This window comes from Barbatula barbatula (genome assembly GCF_947034865.1).
Source record: "Barbatula barbatula genome assembly, chromosome: 19".
Taxonomy (NCBI): domain Eukaryota; kingdom Metazoa; phylum Chordata; class Actinopteri; order Cypriniformes; family Nemacheilidae; genus Barbatula; species Barbatula barbatula.
In genome coordinates, this window is record NC_136782.1 from 10,077,495 (window position 1) to 10,097,598 (window position 20,104).

The following is a 20,104-nucleotide window of genomic DNA, read 5'->3' on the forward strand; positions in this document are numbered from 1 at the left end:
ATTCCATCAATTCATAAACAGATGGTATATTTTCCATTTGCGATATTCAGGACCTGAACAATTTCGATCTTAGATCAACACCCGCAGTTGGGAAACTTTTATTAAGCAAACGCACAACAGCACATCAATTACCAATCTTTCTACAAACAAGCCACACCTTGGATTATTATTATTATTCAATCCTTTATTATGATTTATGATTAACAACTGAAAGAAAAAAAATTACATTCATCCTCCACAATCTATACATTGTACATCATTCCAGATACTACACAAACAAACAAACAAACAAAAGAAGTAAACAAAAAGAAGAAAAGAAAGAAAACGCTGTAAAAATCACATTGTGAAACCAAAATCCATTAACAAAGACTATCAATATTACCACGTATGGGCTTTAAAATATATACATTTATGAATATAGAATGTCAATAAAAGAAGTATATTATTTACCACAAAAGACGTATCTTGGATTATTGGAGTCAACAAGGACGCAAGATTTAATACCTTGCATTTGGCACTCCCCCCGATGCTGACGTTGCCGTGCCGTCAAAGAATTAACTAGTGAGTGATGTACAAGATCCACTCATGCAGCATCCTCAGCATCACCCGTGCCAACCGTCCACATCAGAAGGATTGTGGACAGGCAACGAGAAATACTATGACCTTGGCCTGGCTTTATAAGACACTTATTTTGATTTACTTGCTGGTGCAGCAATGGGAGGCAACGAGGCGTTGTCACGTGGTACCTGTTATTCTAAGCGCTTGTCAGGATGAATCAATCACAGTTTATCGTTTGTTATTACGGCTAAACGCTTTATAACCATTTGTTGCACATTTCCCCGGACGCTGTGGATTATGCCTAACAACTAGTTTGCATTTTTGTGCCAAATGTACCAATTTATATATAATATGTATATTTAGATATTTAAGCTGTTAAGCGCCCCTAGAGGAAGGACATTTCTTGCTGTCGCTTCCAGCGGAAGTTGTCGGGTCCTCGTCCGTATCAACAATGGCGTCGCAGCAGCAGCAGATGGGTACCAACAATCCTCAGATGAACGTTCAGCAACCTGCTGTTTTACACCAACAACAGCCATCACAACAGCAGCAGCTCAGTCAGCAACAAGACTTTGACCCCGTTCACAGATTCAAGATGCTGATTCCACAGCTGAAGGAGAGTTTACAGGTCTGTTAGACTTCATTGAGGATAAATTGATCACGCATTGATACAAGCTTATATTTCCAATTATGTGTTTTCAGAATGTCATGACCATTGCCTCACAAAATTTTGGGTACAATGCTGCCATCGATAACGGGCAGCGAATAACAGAGTAAGTTAACTTACCCCACTTCTCTCTATGACGAATACTGCAGATGTTTAGACATAATAAGTAAATGTGTAAGTTACTAGAAACGTAGATATTGTTAGTAAATCATCTCAGAAACAAGCGAGTCAGTACTGTATATTAACAGTGCCACTGCATTACCATGGTAACGTTAGTGATGTACTCTAGGGTACCGTGAGATTCTTTGAAGTAGGCTACGTTTAAGGACCATGCAAAAAATGGTCTATATATATGGTAATATATCACAGTATTTTTTTGTACATCATTAGTTTGTTAAACCACTTTCAGTTCATTGATTACTTAACACTTTTAATCGGATGTGATTCGTATTTGTCTTAGGAAGGGCAATGATGCAGCTGTGCAGCGGTTTGACAAAAGTTTAGAGGAGTTTTATGCTCTTTGTGATCAAGTGGAACTCTGCCTGGTAAGAAACTCACCAATCATCTGTTATATCTGGAAATAATAACGTTGATGAAACTATGTCATTTTACTTTGTTTTATATAAAACGTGTCACATAAACTATATTTACAATCTGAATAGCGATAGGTAATGATCACTTCATTTGATCTGTGGTAAACCGATTCTTTTTCCCTTTAGCGTCTGGCCCACGAGTGCCTATCACAGAGCATCGATAGCACAAAGCACTCTCCCAATCTCGTGCCGACAGCCACCAAGCCGGACACAGTGCAGACAGAATCATTGTCTTACTCACAGTACCTCAGTATGATAAAATCACAGATTTCATGTGCTAAAGATATCCATAATGCTCTTTTGGAGTGTTCAAAAAAGATTGCTGGAAAGGCCCAGTGAGCTTGTACATAAAACATTGTATTTAGTTTTCTTTTGATATTGTTTTCATAACTTTGTAATGCTGATCCAAGAATAAATATTTTCTACGTATATTTGAATTGGTGTATTTCTTGAGCTTTTGTGACTAGATTTGAAATGTGTTTTTAGTAGTGTAGTCTCTGAGAGTTCTTTAGGAAGCATGTATTCTGACTAGTTGTGTGTAATGTATTTGATTAAACTTAAATTCCTTATGGTACAGGAAATATGTTTCTCTGGATGTTAACAAGGCCAACGTCTTGTAATTTATGATCTGCAGAATTATGACTAAAATAATGCATGATATGGTGTAACATTCGTATGATGTGAGGATGACAATTCAGGATGTAAGTGTAAAGGACGGATGTTCACTAGCAAAGAGACATTTCTCCCAGTTTCATTTCAGACAACATAATTATTTACAAAATATTGTCTGTATGTTTTTAAATATCTCCCTTTTGTCTGTTGTCCGAAAAACTTAAATAATAGTAATCAAAAACGTATCTTGTCTGATTTTAACGGATATCATTTGAACATTGTTAATATGCTGTTTGTCGCGTGGAAAAACAAATACAAGAAGCATATCTTGGGATCACAAATGCTAAATGTTCAACACATATTTATTGTCAGTGGTGGTACCACTGATCAAATTCGTTTATCCCATGTAATACGTCACGAATCCACTAGAGGCGCTAAAGGCCTCCCGTTTGTGTAAAGAAAAAGAGAGGAAGACGTTTCTTGTATCTGATTGGTCGAGCTGTTGCTCAGCGGTATTATGTTTGTTAACGCAACTGTCAACTGAGTATGATAGCTTTGATTAAATGAGCAAATGTATAAAGGAAACTCGATGTAAAGGATGAAGAATAAAAAGGTGAAACCCTCAAAGGGGCTAAGCTACAGGAAAAAGGGTACGTTATTTGTTTTGGATGTTGTTGTTTGTTTTACAGGAACGTTAGTCTTTTCGAAAGCTCTTTAAAACCTCTTGATCTTAGTGTGGACAAAGTCTGTATCTCAAAACCTACTAAGCTGCCTATCTAGAAACCGTTTTTTGGGCACCACAACGACTTCGAGTATCAACTCGAAGTAGGTAGGTTTTGAGGCAGCAATATTTATGTTTTTTGCTTACATTTTCCGACTGAACTGTTAACAAAAATAGCAAACAGTTATATCATGGCTGATCATAAAGTTTCATAAACTATTTTCTGGTATGATCCAAATGTCAATTGTACATAATAGTGGTCCATTCTCTCATTTTCGCAGCACTGAGTGATGTATCTCCATCCACGAGTATTCCTCCTCTAGTGGAGGGTCAGCTGAGATGTTTCCTCAGGGTGACAGTTAGTAAAGTGTTGTGGACCATCATAAAACCTCCTCCTGTGACTCTGATCCGATTGAGATGGTGGGGTGAATCTTCTAACGGCACCTTCTTCAGGCCCAGAGATGGACACATTGAACCGGAGGGGGTTCAATCTACAGCACGCTTTCCGGTCCGATGTGGACCAAAGCAGCTGACGTCTTATTTGACAGGTAAAGGTGCTTCCTCATATCTATCATCTGTAGTTGAGCTAGTGTTTAATCATAACAGTATGTTTGTACTGGCCGAGTAGTTGTGTTGTTGGAATGGGGAGACATTTCACTTTTTGTTTAGATTTATTGTTGTACATCTGATTATGTTGTAAATTTGTTCACAGATATGGGCTCATTGGTGCTGGATGTTCTTACTAAGGTTGATCATTTGCCTATAGCTCGAGCTCAGATTCCTGGGATTGCTCGACTCTCTTTGTCTCACTCCATAAATGGATATTTCACTCTTGTTTCACCGACATCAGAGAAACTTGGAGAACTTCAGGTCGGTGAGATGCTGGGTTGAAAGGTCTTTGTTGACAGCTGTATTTTTGTTATTGATTGATTTGCTTTGCATTCGTCTGTTTCTCACTATTTATTCACAGGTCACACTTGCCCTAGAACCTTTGACTGACGGATATGACAGCGGCAGCTCAGTACCTACGACTGATATAAGCCTTGAGGCTCAGACTGATCAGAATATGCCTGTTGTTTCATCTCTGGATCATCCTCTCCACAGTAACATTGGAAAGGAGACAACTGGAAGAAGCTCTGGCCACATACCCAGGTTTGTTATTTGTTAAATTTTTCTAAGGAAAGCCTCTTGTGCGCTTTCTATAATTATTAAAGGGATACTTCACCTAAAAAAAAAAACAATTTACTCACCTTTGAGTTGTTCCAAATCTGTGTACATTTCTTTGTTCTGATGAACACAAAGATATTTGAAAGAATGCTTATAACCAGACAGATTTAGCCCCCATTGACTCCCATTGTAGGAAAAATTACTTTATTATAATAAAATAAAATATTTATTTTGTTCTGTTGAACACAAAGGAAGATATTTGGAAGAATGTAGTCAATGGGAGGCAACATCTTTCTGCTTATAAGTATTCTTCCAAATATCTTTCTCTGTGTTCATCAGAACAAAGACATTTCATCCAGATTTGAGGTGTCTCGATGTGAGTAAATGATGACAGAATTAATTTTTTTGTGTGAATTATCACTTTAATGTACAACATTTTCAAAATCATCCAATTGTTATTTTAAGTGGAAAATGTATAGATTTATTGTAAAGGTTTCTTCAATCTTAATTTAAATTTTAGAGGAAAAGATCATCTATATTTTCAAGGAAGCAGTAACGTCATGTCAGCGTCTGTAACTGGAAACCCTACATCTATTCAAGCTCTTCCAACAAACAGCCATACATCTGTTGACGTCTTGTCAGGTACGATTAACTGACTTTATTTATTTATTTCATTTACATTTAGTCATTTAACAGACGCTTTTATCCAAAGCGACTTACAAAGAATTCGGGGCGCAATAAGCGATATGTCATAAAAGAGCAATAGTACATTAGGTGCTAATACAAGTTACTAGTTTCAACAAAAGCTAGGCCACTACCTGTGGAGAAAAGAGGGTTAGTGTACTTTTGCATTTGTCTATCAAGAATTCACAGAAGAGGTGTGTTTTAAGTAGTTTTTTGAAGGTTGTGAGAGATGTGGATGACCGGGCCGCGTTAGGAAGAATGTTCCACCAGGAAGGAGTTTCTCTACCAGAAAGTGATTTAATGCCCTTATGAGAAGGCATTACAAGGCGCCGCTCGTTTGCTGAAGACAGGGTTCTTGACGGGGTGTAGGATTGTTGTAGGGTATGCCGGTTTAGATCCAGTGATAGTCCTGTAGGCAAACATCAATGACTTGAATCTGATACAGGCTTCAACCGGTAGCCAGTGGAGAGAGATGAAAAGGGGTGTCACATGAGTCCTTTGGGCTATTGGAAGACGAGGTGTGCTGCTGCGTTTTGAACCAGCTGAAGTGGTTTGATACCCTTTGCAGAAAGACCAGCATGGAGAGCATTGCAGTAGTCCAACCTTGAGATCACCAGGGCTTGGATAAGGTGGTGTGCCGCATGCTCAGTGAGGTAGGGTCTAACCTTTTGAATGTTGAATAAGGCATATCGGCATGATCACGTTGTCTTTGCAATGAAGGACAGCTGTTCATCAAATATCACTCCTAGCTGATTCGGAGGGAGTGATTGTGGAATTGCCAAGTTGGATGGTGAGATCGTGTTGCACCGTGGGGTGTGACGGAAACACGAGTAGTTCTGTCTTGGCTAGTTCACCTGGAGCCGATGCTCTTTCATCCAAGCTGAGATGTCATCTAGGCAGGCTTTTATGTGAGCTGCTACAGTGGTATTGTGTGGGTGAAACGAGATATAGATCTGGGTGTCGTCAGCATAACAGTTATACGAGAAGCCGTGTGCCTGTATGATGGGTCCTAAGGATGTCATGTAAATGGAATAAAACAGCGGTCCAAGCACCAATCCCTGAGGGACCCCAGTGATCATGTGGTGAGCAATGGACAGCGAGCCCCTCCATGACACCTTGAATGATCTGCCTGAGAGGTAGGATCGGAACCAGCGGAGAGGGGAGCCTGAGATTCCTAAGGATGACAGGGTTGCTAGCAGTATCTGGCAGTATTTCCACCTTTTATTATATTTTAGGGCTATTATTTTTATTTGTTGACATTGTTATTAAGGTAAAATGTGTGTGTCTCATTTCTCAGTTCTGGTCAAATATATTTTAAATATTTGTTTGCCTACTTATACATTCATCACCATGTATATTTCAGTTCTTCTAGAACGTGGCAGCAAGCTCAGAAATGCTATGGTGGTTTCAGGCTTAACGTCAGATGTAGAGACAGATGTTCCTATAAAGGACATCGCCCGTCCTCTGCTCAGAGACTACACTGAAGCTCTGTAAGAATGATTTTGTTTTATTAATGTCTCTATTAAATCTAAACAAGAGACTACAGGATAGAAGTATGCATTCAATAAATTCTGTTAAACGTGATTTCTCCTAAAGACCCCTGAGGCCTTCATCAGGACAGTTTCTGGAGAACATACTGCAAACAGAACTCCAGGATTCTTTGCTTGAGGAGCCAAGTCAACATAGAGTCAACACTGAAGACATGGCTGTTGATCTGCTTCTGGGAAGGTAGTCAAGGCTACTATAACTTTGGTTTTGAGGGATAATTAACCAACACAAAAATGTCATCATTTACTTACTGCCATATTGTTTGAAACTTGTATTTCTATTTCTTCCATTCCAGTACTGACAGATACCCTCAATCACTATTCACTGGCATTACAATTTTTTTCTGTACAATAAATGGAATGGTGACTGAGGAGGCCTTTAGATTATGTATAACATGTACTTTTTCGCTCCATGTAGTAATGAGCTGTAAATTGAACTATTCCTTTAAGTGGCAAGGTAATGTAATCTTTCCCTCTGTGCGCAAAATCTATTCCTTAAATATTCATACTGGTTCAATTTGTAGTGTTAATGGATCAGTGCTGCAGTTCTGGAACGGAGAAGGTTCGCCTCCAGAGTCTCTTTCTGATCACAGCAGTGGGCAAATGGACAGTGAGCTCAATGATCCTCAGTATGATCAGAGTCTTCTGGAGAATCTCTTTTATAAACCTCTAGTAAGTCTCCAGACATTGCATTGCGTATTTTCCACAGAATGACCAATTATTCCTTTATGGTTTTTATAAATACATGCATTACAGATATCAGATGAGGGTTTGAATGAAGATCAGAAGACTGGTACTGAGAAGAAGCCATCCCCTGTTAAAAACATCCGGTCAGTCACACCCACTTCATGTAGCGGGGAATCTTTTATAGACATAACAGTTTGTTAATAGCGTAAAACGTAAACATGACGGTGAAAGACATGAATATTATTTTCATTTGTTCATGTGTGGTGTAAATTGGCTTTTCTGTTTTTTGAAGGGTGAAGTCTGGTGACCAGCAGCGTTCAAAAGTCTCAGATGATTTCTCCGGCCTGGGTGCTGATAAGATGGCTGAACTTGAAGATGTTCGTTTTGCCAGGGTCACCGTCAGCGAGTTGAAAGCTCCTGGTGACAGTACTTTAGGAAAACTTTCTGGGAAAGGGAAACCCCCTCGCCCACTGGGCACAAAGAAATGGTAGAACATTAAGAAAATATTGTGTCAGAGTTCATTAACATTGAAAATGCTGCATCAAGTTTTTGCTTAAACTAAAATAAATGTTTTTATAGCTCTTACATTGTCGAGGTTCTCTTCCCTCTCGTCTCCACTGGATGTGATGATGTTCAGCTGGTGCCTTCAGAGATCTCAAAAGCTGTCTCTAGTAAAGTTATAGGGGACGGTGAGTCCATTGACCGAAAGAATTTGACAATATGAAGTTGGAAAACCAATCCAAGAACTAGTAAAAAAATCCAGTGATTTGTTTCTTGTTTTAGCGGTGATGTTTCAGCACCAAAGTTTGTTTCCAGTGCGGTTTAGTAGATCATCTATTAAACAGTGGAGGAAAATTAATGTTTCGTTTAGGATCTACACCAGGAATAGTTTCCAAAAGATAGTAAGTGCAATGTGTGACTCTCATAATATATAAACGCCTTCAAAGAATCAACTTACTCATATTTTTAGAGGACTGAACTTGTCTCTTTTGTTGCTTTAGCCCATCCTCTTTGGAACAGCAATGTTTCCTATGAGCTCCATCATGCAAAGTGAGTCGCATAGCATCTCTGCCGCCCTACCTGTTCAGCGACCAAAGGGAAACACTGATAAACAGGGAATTGGTCCACTCAAGGTAATCTATATGTAATATGTACACCAAATGTATATTTTCCTATTGATCCATCACATCCCTATTAGATAAATCTTTACTTTTTAAGGTGACATTTGAATTAGCATCAGACAAGAATGGATTTTCCACCGACAAAAAGCCATCAAAGAGAGTGTCGAATCCACAAATTGCTCACTCGGCTCACCTGGCTGAACAGATTGATGGTGATAGGGCTTTGTGTGTGAGGGACCACAGGAGAGACCTATCTCCTAATGAAAGATTTCGTCCAGCCCAGAGTCTCCAACTTCCTCACAGCAGATCACGCTCTTCATCACCTCACGCCAGATACCAGGCCTCTCCTCACAGGTCAACCCAGCATGATGCAGAGGAGCCTGACGTTTTGCTTCATACTTTGCTCATGGTGCCGGATGGGAAAGATTTGAACTGCGCACCTTTGCAGCCCAACGTGTACCTAAACTGTAAGTTTCTGGGATCAGATGAGGCAGCTCGATCGTCAGTCAGCTGGGGTCAGAAACATCCAACATTCAGCTTTGTTCAGGTAAGTACCAGATGAAGAGATAGGGGAAGTTCCTATTTTTAAGTTTGATGTTATGTTTTGTTGAATGTTCTTTAATGTTTTGTTTTTTCTGATGTTTTGTTTGTATTAATGTTATGTTTTATTTGATGGTCTGTAGGTGGCTCCTGTCACACTTACCAGCAGACTGTTAGAGAGGATGAAGAACAATATGATGGTCATTGAGGTTTGGTTGAGGGCAAGCAGTTCAGATCATGATAAACTCCTTGGCTTAGTGAAACTACCTCTCCACCAGTTTTACATGTCCTTCAGGTAAAAGTCACAACAACAGATCTGTAAAATAAAGTTTAGGTGTAAATATCTGTGCGTATTATTTCAATTTTGTTTGATAATAATTTGAATATGCTTGATGTAAATAAGTAATGCAATTGTTATTACTTAATATAACAAATACAACTGAATTTCAACTAAATCAAACCTCAAGAGTGACATAAAGTGTGCAATGTGAAAGACTGAGAACATGACAAGACGCATGAAAACATGTGATAAAATCCAGGTTATCACTTAAAAAATTATTGAAACAAATGATTAAACTTTTGATAAATACATGTGCAAATATGTCTGTTGTATTGCTTAAAAGTGAACATGAACTTGTTTTGCAGTATTTGAGGTCTGAAAAAATTATGTTATTTTGACCTGTTTCACCAGTTTTCCTTTTCTGCAAATAATGCGAAGTTTGTTTGAAATTTGGTAGAAATATTGTTAGTAGTTCACAGAATAAAATTCAAATTATAATTTTATCTAAACACATCCCTATGGATAGTAAATTCAGAAAAACTTGAAATGGCTGTAAAAGTAAAACACATATATTAAATGTTATTTATAACTGGTCACTGTTTTTGTTTAAACGTTTAAAAGGACAAATAATATCCCTTTTATCCTTTAAATAGAAGCGTATAAAAAGCTTCAAAGCGTATCAAAATTATTATTTGAATTTGTCTTCAGGGACCTAAAGATCTCGGAGTTGCTCTTGCATTCTCAGTATCCAGTGGTTGCGGTGGACAGTTACATGCCTGTGGTTGATGTGTTTACTGGGAATCCTCGTGGAAACCTCAGGGTTTGTCTGGCGATGGGTCTGGCACAGCAGATCGCAGCAATGCAGCGGATGCGAGATGATGACTCTCATGTGTCGCCGCTGCCTCGACCTGTCCACATGTTAGACCATCGACCGCACACACAAACAAAGGTTAGTTAACTTTAAAACCTTAAAAGGTAATACAGATGCTAAAAATGCAGCTTCAGTCATCATACTGTATGTTTGATGTTCTTGTAGGCGAGTGCCGTTGCCGAAGCAGACATTCTGCGCGAGCATGTCTTCTTGCTCCGAGTAGAGAGAGTGAAGGGATTGACCCCTCTGCAATCCACGGTTTGGGGAGAAGCCGACTGTTACATCCAATATTCCTTCCCTGCACAAAATGAGTCGGGCGAGGATATGGATCTGAGTGTTGTGGAAAGCAGTAAGTTATAATCCTCTAGGCAGCATCAAATAACTTCGCATTATGGCTTTTTTCATTCATTTCTATCTTTTTTTCACAGATGTGGATATCAAGTCCTTTCGAACTGAGACCACCCTATGTGTGCCTGATCCTGTGTTTGGACACACTGAGACTCATATTCTGCTGGCTCCACCTGATGTTCCAGTACAGAGAATACTGCTTAGCTCGTTGGCCAATCAGGGCTTGAGGAATGGAGGAGGCGTGCAGTTTGAAGTGTGGTGCAGGTAAACCAACACAAAGCTTTTGACACTTGTGAATTTTAAACATAGGTTCAAAAACGTTATAAACAGTGAACACATAGTAGTTTATTACTCTGTGTTAATGATAAATGTTAAGATAATTTCTTTGTACACATACATGTATAATTTAAATAAAAAATACAAAAAACCCCCATAACATTTTTTCCAAATTCTGCATTTACTGCATCTATTATTATTATTATTCTTCTATAGACTCCCATGGTAGTCTTGTAGCCCTATGACCCGCATGTTCGACAATGGTGAAAATTGGCACGCTTGTAGAGGTGGTACTCATTAGTCAAGTGACCAAGTATGGGGTCTCTAGCACTGACTCTATAGCGCCACCAACAGTGAAATATTCATTTTTTAAACGGATGTATCTTTTGAACCCATTGATGTACAGAAAATGTGGTTAGTACATGTGATTGCGTTCGGACTGGGGTTCCTTGCCAAAACGGGGAACAGCGCCATTGAATTATTGTCTGACGTTTTGTCAGAAAGTGATTTCTTGACACTCGTTATGTTCCCTGGTTTATGCCGATTCCGTCCATGTCTCATTTATCATTTTCTAGTAAATGTGAAAAACTGTTTTTCTGCTGCTCCTCCTACAAATTTCTTTAAATTATTATGAAAACTGGCTCAGGTAATCTTTTTGGGGTGAGATACACCTCTGCAAAGTTGACAGTGTCTGTGACGTTCTCTCTTTCTCGTACTGAGCTATTCTGACTGGATGTAAAAACTTTGACAACCAAGTCAACTGAGTGGCAAACCTGCAAGTCTTGGGTACAAGAGGTGTTGCGCATTTATACATTTCAATTTTCAAGTATGCACGAATAGTGCAAGTATGTAAACTAACGAAATGTGTTCCTCCTGTACACCGTATTTCTGCTACTTTTGCTCTACTGTCTCATTTCGGTACGCTGGGGGAAGTGTGGGCTGCGTGTGGGGGAAGCGTGGGCTGTGTGCGGTGGGTACACCAGGTAAAGCGTGGGTTTGTCCCGGTGGTGCTGCTCGTAGCTCTCGTTTAGATTGGTCTTGAATACTGCAAAAAACAACATAATTTTAATGTTTTACCTCTTTTTTTGGTTCTTGTATTTTTATTTTACGTTTTGTTTATTAACATGCTCTTCAAAACTATGTGCAGGTATTATTATCCAAACGTAAGAGATCAGCTTGTAGCCAGAGGACTTCTGCCCATGTCCAAACTGTGTGCCATGGTCACAATGCAGAAACAGGGCCAAACCGATACACAGCTCTTCTCCCTTCCTCTGGCTTCCAGAACTGACAGATCATCTGACGTGGAGCCTCAGCCATCAGGTAGTTGGATTCATGTTTTTATAATAAATGAAGTATATTTGAAGTATTTTTAACAAAACAGCTAAACTTATTTTATCTGTATTGCTTGTAGGGCTACTTGAAGTGAGCGTTCAATACAAATCTCGGCCAATGAGGAGTGTGGGATTGAAGGGTGGGGTCTTGCCCTCTCGAAGCGTGATTCTGGCTGTGCAGGTGCACAGAGCAGCTGGATTACAAGCTGCTGCAATGTGAGTGAAGCTACCTACGGTGCCTCTTTTTAAGCCAGTATTCATATTGTTTATCACTTTCAGATCGCCAATGTCAGCCTAACCTATGGTTAAAGAGTAGTTTACCCAAGAAATCTCAATCTCAAAGCACATTAGTTACATCAAATCTTAATGGTTCTTGTGTGTCACATAATCCATGAGATTCTGGCATGGCTGTGTTTGATTCAGCTGATTTATTTATATTAGGTGAACTTACTCTTTAAAAGAATATTGTATTGCTCTTCAGGGTTCTAGCGGATTCAGACAGCTCGCAGCAGTATTATGCAGAAGTAGGAGTCAACTCTTTCGTCACCGTGCAGTTGTCATTCCTGCCGGACAGCGAGGTGCGGAGCACACGTGTGGCTGCCAGAAGTTTCTGCCCAGAGTTTGAGCATCACACAGAATTCTGCTGTAACCTGCTGGTGCAGAGAGACAGCGGGGAGAGTGTCAGTCTGGCTGAGCTCATGCATGATGCAGTGGCCATCTTTACCATTTACAACAGAGACACTCGTAAAAGTGAGTGTAAGACCACAGTTTTGTGCTGTTTTGTTTAATAACCTAAAAGCAATGCTGGCATTTGTAAGGATACTACAGTTTATATTATGAAATGTACTGAATGTTGCTTTTTTCCTTTTTTAGTGATCAACACAAAATCTAAGGACACTGTTTTGGGCACTGTGAAAATAAAGCTTGACGATCTCATTCGTAAAAGGACTGGTATGAAATCTTTTTAATCGTTTGTGTCATGCATAATGACTAGTTTTTGTTTAAAGCCGTTTTGTAAAATTTTACACAGGGAAATCTGGCTGGTACAGTCTCTCCCCGCCTCGGAAAACAGCATCATCCCACAAGCAGACTTCTGCTGGTGGGCTTGAAATCTCCATACATTTTTCCCACCATGCAGACAGAGAGCGGGTCATCACTTCAGCCCGTGGGCTGGGTTGGGATGTTGGCCAGGATAGTGATGATGAGGCAGACACAGAAGATGAAGACGCTTTGGAAGAACATACAAAGTCTCTAAATGTATCCGTTTCCATGCCTAGAGTGTGGTTACCCATCCATTGTCTACTGCTGCCTGGACATGAAGACTTACAGCGTTCCACATACTGCTACTACAGATACAAACTGTACGACCAGAAGACCATCTGTTCAGAACTCAGACACCCTGTTGTGGAAGAGAGCGAGAGAGAGGAGGGTTTAGCCACAGTGGCGTTTCAGGGGAGCAGGAGTGTGGTTTTTACAAGGACTCTGCCTCTACGATGGTACCTGAGAGAGGAGAGGATGGAGGTTCAGATGTGGGTGGCTTTTGGGAAGGAGAAGAGAGTCCGGCCTCATAATGCTGATCGTCTTGTGGGTTCTGCTTTTGTGGATCTTTCTGCTCTTGCTAAGACCTCGAAGCACCACCAAACCATCAGTGGTAAGAGATATTTAAAGGGGCCATTGTAGCTCCAAAAAGCATATTCATCAATTTTATACATGATTTGATCCTCCAAAGGTTTTTTGGAATATATAGAAAACGATTTTGTTATAAATATTACTTTATATAACTAATTTATGTCATTTTTCATTCTCATGGTAGGTGTCTATTCGTTGTTCAATCGTTCGGCCGTGAACCTGAGTGGTGCTGCTTTAAGAGTCCACATCACTGCGACGGCAGATTCAACACCACACGAGTCTCAAGCCGCCCACAGCCAGGAGCTCAACAGCTCAGGAGAGGATGAAGATGGTAGAGACCTCCCCACCACAGTGCTCCCTGGAGCATCTCAATCCCCCACCAGACAGCGGACGAACACGGTCGTAAACTCGGAGCCTCAACCAGCGACAGAAGTCAACAGTGAAGACACCTTCCTAGCCAACATTAATGTAGACAGAGCCATGCGACTGAGTCTGAAGGGTAAAGATACATTTGTGTATGCTAACAATCACTTTTGAGTCTGCTTTGGCAGACAAGTTAATAGGACCAAAGGAACAGTTCACTTTCGACCATTCCAAATGTTCATTAATTCAGCATTTCTTGATGAATTGTGGTCATTCCAGACCCTTGTCTGTTGAATTTCAACAAAATCGAACTTCAGGAGTGACATAAAGTCATCCAACAAAAATGTGAGAGACTGAAAGCAGGACAAGACATAAAAACTTATAAAATACATGTGGAAATATTACTGTTGAATTACTTAAAAGTGAATATATGAACTTGTCTTCTTCGCACTATTTGAGGTCTGAAAAAAAACAGAGCATCTTTTCTGCTATTTTGACCTGTTTCTCCAGATTAATTATTTTGCAAATATGAACCATATTTTCAATTTAAATAACCATTTTACCTAAACACATACAGTACCTATAAATAGTGAATTCAGAAAAACTGAAAATACATTTTTCTGCAGCTATATTAAATGTTGGGACATTGTTGTCATCTTCAGGTTGTCCTCTTGCTGAGCGGGCTGTGGTTTTACCCAGCTGCTGTGTGTCGTACGCCACTGCCGATGCCCCTGGCACAGCGACCACAGCGTTAGTCAAAGACACTGACTGCCCTGTCTGGGACCACCAACAAGAATGCAGGTACATCAATTAATCTCCATTGCGTACTTGATCTGCCTTTCTAAAAATCACAAAAGAACTGTCAATATTTTTCTGTTTTCATTTGTTAGGCTGTCAAAACAGCTTCTTGTGGATCCACAGCAATGTTTGGTTTTCAAAGTGTGGCATAAAGGAGGTAATTACTTTTTTCGACTGCATTGCATTTCTTTCATATTCTAGTGTCCATAGCATTGCTTTAAACTGTTCATTTCTTTTCCAGAGGTGGAGCGCGTGATTGGATTTGCGTCTGTAGACCTGTCGCCTCTTCTGTCAGGGTTTCAATCAGTTTGCGGCTGGTACAACATCAATGATTTCAGCGGGCAGTGTCAGGGACAGCTGAAAGTGTCTGTGTCTCCTCTGCGGGCAGTACACGAGCTCCGGGCCCAGAGACAGCCGGTACACGAGTCTAGCGCCACAGACTCTAGAGTACATCAGTTTGACTTTCTTCCTCAAATAAACTCAAATTAGTATCGTTTCTGGAGGTTATAAGTATGTTCATTGTCTGTTGCAGGCTCTTTTTAGCGCTCTACCGCTTTGCTATCAAACTACGGCCACCTACAGCAGCTTCCCGAGCCACATCAGTCGATTCTCAGAGCAGAGGATCAGCACGCCTCCTGGACATCTTGAAAAACTGCTGTCTGACAGGTATTTAGTACAGATAAATGTTAACAATTGTTTGGGATGAAAATGGAAAGCCAAAATGAAAATTCTTAAGTCAATGGCCATTTGCCATCAGGTCCAGTGTGACGGATAGGCACGACGAGCACATGGACAACGTGAGGTTGTTTCATCAGACTCTGCATGAGGTTGAGAGAGCATCTAACTCCTCAGTGGCTGGAGAGGCTCACTCATCCAGTTCAGCTGTTTTCTCTGCTCTGAGGTACGCTTGACAGTTTTCTATGTCAGATCGATGAAGGATAATTCTCTTTTAGGGTGATTTATAAAGTTTTTTTGTTGTGTTCCAAGGAAAAACCTCAGCGAGCTGGATGATATTCAGAGATACTTCAGTCGAAAGTTGACCACTCCAACATTCCCAAAGCTGAGTGAAATAAGAGGAACATCCAGGCAGGAAGACCTCAGGGATGTAGAGACAGACACCACAAAACTGCTGTTAAAGTCCAATCAACTGGTGGGAGAGGTCAATAACATCATTAAGGGTGAGATGTTACAGATTTTCTCTGACTTGGTTAAACATTGTGTTAAGTTGAACTAAAGTCTCATATTTTACTGGTATTTGACTTCATTTCTTTAGCTGAACTCAAATAAAAAAAATCTATAATGTTTATATTATTATAAATTAGTAATTACATGTATATATGATGTAAATAATAAAATTAACATAACATTAATAAATTATAACATTTAATAAATTAGTTCTTAATAAAAACAGATTTTTAATTTAATATAAATATAGTTTAAAAAAAAAAATTACAATAAAGCAAAAATGTTATTAATTCCTCACACATGTACGTTGTGCTTCTGAAGACATTTATTAACTGAAGTTGAATCATTTATGAAGCTGAAGTTATTTAAAATACTTTAATGATTGACCTTTTGGGGCTTCGCCATGTGGGCTTGATCCTGTGTCAGAAAATAATGTCATGGCGTTTTAAAATAAAATTTTATACATACACATTATCTGGGATGAGAAGAATTTTACGTGATTGATTTTTATGGCTTTTCTTGTTAGGCTTAAGTGAACACCAAACAGAAGAAACATCAACTCTTCATATGAACTCAGATTCACCTACAGTTGAACATTTAAGATCTGATGTTGATCGGCTGATATTATCAGAGTCTGAGAGCTGTGAGACAGAACCGCACACTCATAAAGACGTAAGGTTGGAGAATGAAGATGCATCACCGATCAGCAGTCCAACACCCAGAGACACCAGACAGTCATTCATTCTTCCTGAAGATGCCCAACCACACCGCAGCTTCAACGAAAACCTGTCCGATGAAGATGGAGATGAAGATAAATTTGAAGATCAAGAGGAAGACTTTGAGGAGACTTTATTACAGCCACGAACGCTAAATGAGGTCACGTCAGTCACAGACAGAACCAGCCCGTGGACCAGCATTCGGTCTGACCCAGATATGGGATCCCTGGAGAGTCTGGAGTTAGTGGAACATCATACTCAAAACAACCCCTACCATGCTCAAGATGAAGTGACCAACAGAAGAAAGCTCTCACCAGAGGTTTACCCACAGTCATTGACGGTACAATCGCAAGAAATTGACTCTTATTCTGACGATGGTGGTCGATCAGAAGCTGGGAGTGATCTTGATACATGTAGAAGTGAAGATCATAGGGAGAAGCATCAATCTCCAGATGGTCTGGATAGAGTCTCCAGTATTAGTGAAGTGGAGTGTTGTGACATAAGTAACAGTGAGACTGAAGAAAGTGAAGATAGACCGAATGTACCTTCTGCCACAGAGTCCTGTGCAGAACCGAATGATGAAAGTGACGTGAGGACACCAAAACGGTATGTTTACAAGCTTTATGTGTCACAAAACAGTTTATATGTTGGTCATTTTAAAACAGATCTGTGTTACGTGTGTTTACCAAAACCACTTGCTTACAGTTCTGAGCCTGCAGAGATTCCAAATTTCTTTCTGCCCACCCACCATCTGGAGGCATCCATGAGAGCTTTAAGGATGGCACCTGTGTTTCCTTCAGCTGCAGTTGAGTCTGTAAGTAGTGTTTCTTTTATTTATTTTATTAGAATTCAGTGTCTTCAGGGGGGTGGTAGTGTTTAATAATGAAGGGAAAACATAGATCAAAGACACTTCGATGTGAAAATGTCATACCCTGAACCTTTAAGGCCAAATTTGAACTCTTGCTTATTTGTGTAATTGTTACCTGTAGGTTTGTTTTTTTAAGTTGTCTTACTACATACAATTGGACAGTTTACACATTTCCACTTTTCTAGTCTAGAATGTTTTTATTTGTTGCTGTATTGTAATTCCTGTTATGCAAATCGCTTTAGGAGACTGCAAATCAATCTAATGCATTTCGAAGAATAATGCGATCAAGACCCAACATCCCTCCATCACAGAGGAGTGAAGAGACCAGAAGAATCGCTAAAATATTTGCTTCAAAGTTTACAGAAGGACATTAGAGAGCATTATGCAAAACTGTGTGTGTGTGTGTGTGTGTGTGCTTTTTATTCCATCTTTATATGTGGTGTATGTGCATTATTTGTTATTTATTTATTAATTAATTTGTTATATGACACAATGTGGTACATACTGGGAATTCTTCAGGAATTTGTAATTATGTAAGCATTAGAAAAGTTGTTTATGTACAATAATCAACTATTTTTATAATAAAGCATTTTGTATTGTATCCACGGGTAATGTGGCAACACTCGATGTGAAGTTATACTGTATACTGTTTATAAATGTTATCCGCTGTCTGTCAAATTGAGCTGCCCAAAGGGCTTTAAACATTTGGCTGACAGATGAGAAAATTGCCCAATTTGAGCTGTGACGGAAAATGGCACATACTGACAGTGATGTAACCAAAGTATTATCCAGACACAAAAGAAGCCAACAGGCAGACAAAAGCTCTCCTTTAGCCTCTCCCTGCCTGTTTAATGAGCTCTAATTAGAGAGATGAGTCTGATCAAGGACCTGGACCCCCAGCGGACCCTCTTGAAATACTCAGAAAAGAAGAAAGTCTACTAACCAACAGAATCTATAGATAATATTCCTTTAATGTCATGGTATTATTTCAGTGTGTTAATGTTTATTTATACATTCACAAAAACGAGTTAAATGTTACATCCAAGTTAAGCTTATCTGTAGCCATAACCATAGAACAGCCTTCACACCACATCTCATGAGCAGTTGCAAAGATAATCTAGATCTTCACTGAATGTTTACCTTGAAGTCTTGGGCTTGTAAATCTTCTCAAGTGGCTGTAAATGAAAATGTCTTTGTGGCCATTTATGACTCTCTCTGCACTTAAAATGACCTTGTTTATGATCCAGTCCGTTGTTGGATATCAAACAGGAATCAACACAGCCATGCTGGTTGAGAGGAGTCAGATATCTTTGCAGAAAGACAACAGGAGAGATGCCACCGCAAATAGTGATTGTGGTTGGTGTTTCCAGGAGGGTTAGATGATGTCCAATATCTTTTTCATAAATCTGTTTTTGTCTGATGAGATCCTGGATCTTCTCAACCTGAACCAGACGTGTGTGATATAATTTTCGTGTGTTTCGAAGTGATTCAACAAAATCAGTCGGCAGCTGTTTTCCATCTACAAATCCTTGCCAAATATTCTGTAATGCAAAATATATATTTGCGTTTAGAGTTGGGAATATGCAAGTCAAAAAAGTCTTTTGAATCGGGGTTTTTACTACAAGATCACCTTTGATTCTCTCAGGGAAAAGTCGATCTTCTCTTTAAGTGATGAATGAACCACTCGAAGGTTGAATCTCTGGTGTAAAGTTTCTGCACATGGCACAAAAAAATGTCAACTCAAATCAACATCATGACTTTTACATAATACAAAATAATCTCGTCACATTCAGATCTTACCCAGCTTTCTCTGTTTGTCTCGAATGCCTGAGACCAGCTCACCCAGATTGCGATGTTTTTCAGCCAAAAGTAGTTTTGTTTTGGTCAGATATGGCTGATATATTATATTATGTTCTGCAAGCCAAGAGTTCGATGCCTGTAAGATGGTTTTGGATCTATGAAGACCCCGTAACTGCGGAAAAACCCCCAAATGTTAACAAACAGTCACCGCAGAAAGTGAACCTTCATTATGCCGAAAGTCACGTGACTGATTCGTCCATTTCTATATCTATGAAATATGTAAATGTAGGTTTCACACATGTCTATCATTAGACTCATAATTTGTTATCATATAATGATGTTGGATAATGTTACTAAAACAATGAAATAAAACCACTTCGTGTATTTGTAATGAGGTTTTCTAAAGAAGTTTCTTGTCATTTGCTCTTGAGCTGTACCTTTGAATTTACTCTGACAGTGTCGCGTATCGTCTCGTCGTCCTCCAAGAGATCCAGAAGTTGAGCGGTTTTTAGACATTTTAGATCATCCAAATTTACCGTCGACTCCCATTCGCGATACATTGCAACGACTTGACTGCGGCGAGGATGTGAGGTCGACGTGCATGAACCATTGAAACATGATCACGCGCTTCAGAAAGACCGATTACGTAGAGATTTCCGAACTTAGGCTACATGGGACAAACTCTCACCCCATGCCGACAACAGAGACCAATGAAGCTCATGCTCAAAGAATTGCGAGTGAACCT

At 39.6% G+C, this 20,104-nt stretch overlaps 2 protein-coding genes across 3 annotated transcripts; both read left to right on the top strand.

Moving 5' to 3' along the window:
• The first annotated feature begins 524 nt into the window (after positions 1-524).
• On the top strand, positions 525-2,244 carry med29 (mediator complex subunit 29). Its single transcript, XM_079481718.1, has 4 exons — positions 525-1,183; positions 1,258-1,328; positions 1,683-1,767; positions 1,942-2,244. Exons 1-4 carry the CDS (start codon positions 1,010-1,012, stop codon positions 2,152-2,154), a joined length of 543 nt encoding a protein of 180 aa, XP_079337844.1. The 5' UTR covers positions 525-1,009; the 3' UTR covers positions 2,155-2,244.
• Positions 2,245-2,928: 684 nt separating this feature from the next.
• c2cd3 (C2 domain containing 3 centriole elongation regulator) lies at positions 2,929-18,258 on the top strand. Of its 2 annotated transcripts, none has more exons than XM_079481053.1 (33): positions 2,929-3,077; positions 3,430-3,696; positions 3,861-4,018; positions 4,119-4,300; positions 4,836-4,957; positions 6,363-6,489; positions 6,596-6,727; positions 7,071-7,218; positions 7,303-7,376; positions 7,526-7,720; positions 7,813-7,922; positions 8,017-8,135; positions 8,235-8,366; positions 8,452-8,901; positions 9,038-9,189; positions 9,883-10,123; positions 10,211-10,394; positions 10,474-10,657; positions 11,817-11,989; positions 12,081-12,216; positions 12,482-12,750; positions 12,874-12,951; positions 13,031-13,651; positions 13,814-14,128; positions 14,655-14,793; positions 14,883-14,947; positions 15,032-15,237; positions 15,323-15,456; positions 15,548-15,691; positions 15,778-15,968; positions 16,502-17,297; positions 17,397-17,505; positions 17,802-18,258. In XM_079481053.1, the coding sequence occupies exons 1-33, from the start codon at positions 3,026-3,028 to the stop codon at positions 17,931-17,933; spliced, it is 6,537 nt and encodes a 2,178-aa protein (XP_079337179.1). In that variant the 5' UTR covers positions 2,929-3,025; the 3' UTR covers positions 17,934-18,258. The 2 variants fall into 2 exon arrangements, with proteins under 2 accessions (XP_079337179.1, XP_079337180.1); XM_079481054.1 differs by having other exon boundaries at positions 15,032-15,207.
• The last annotated feature ends 1,846 nt before the right edge of the window (positions 18,259-20,104 follow it).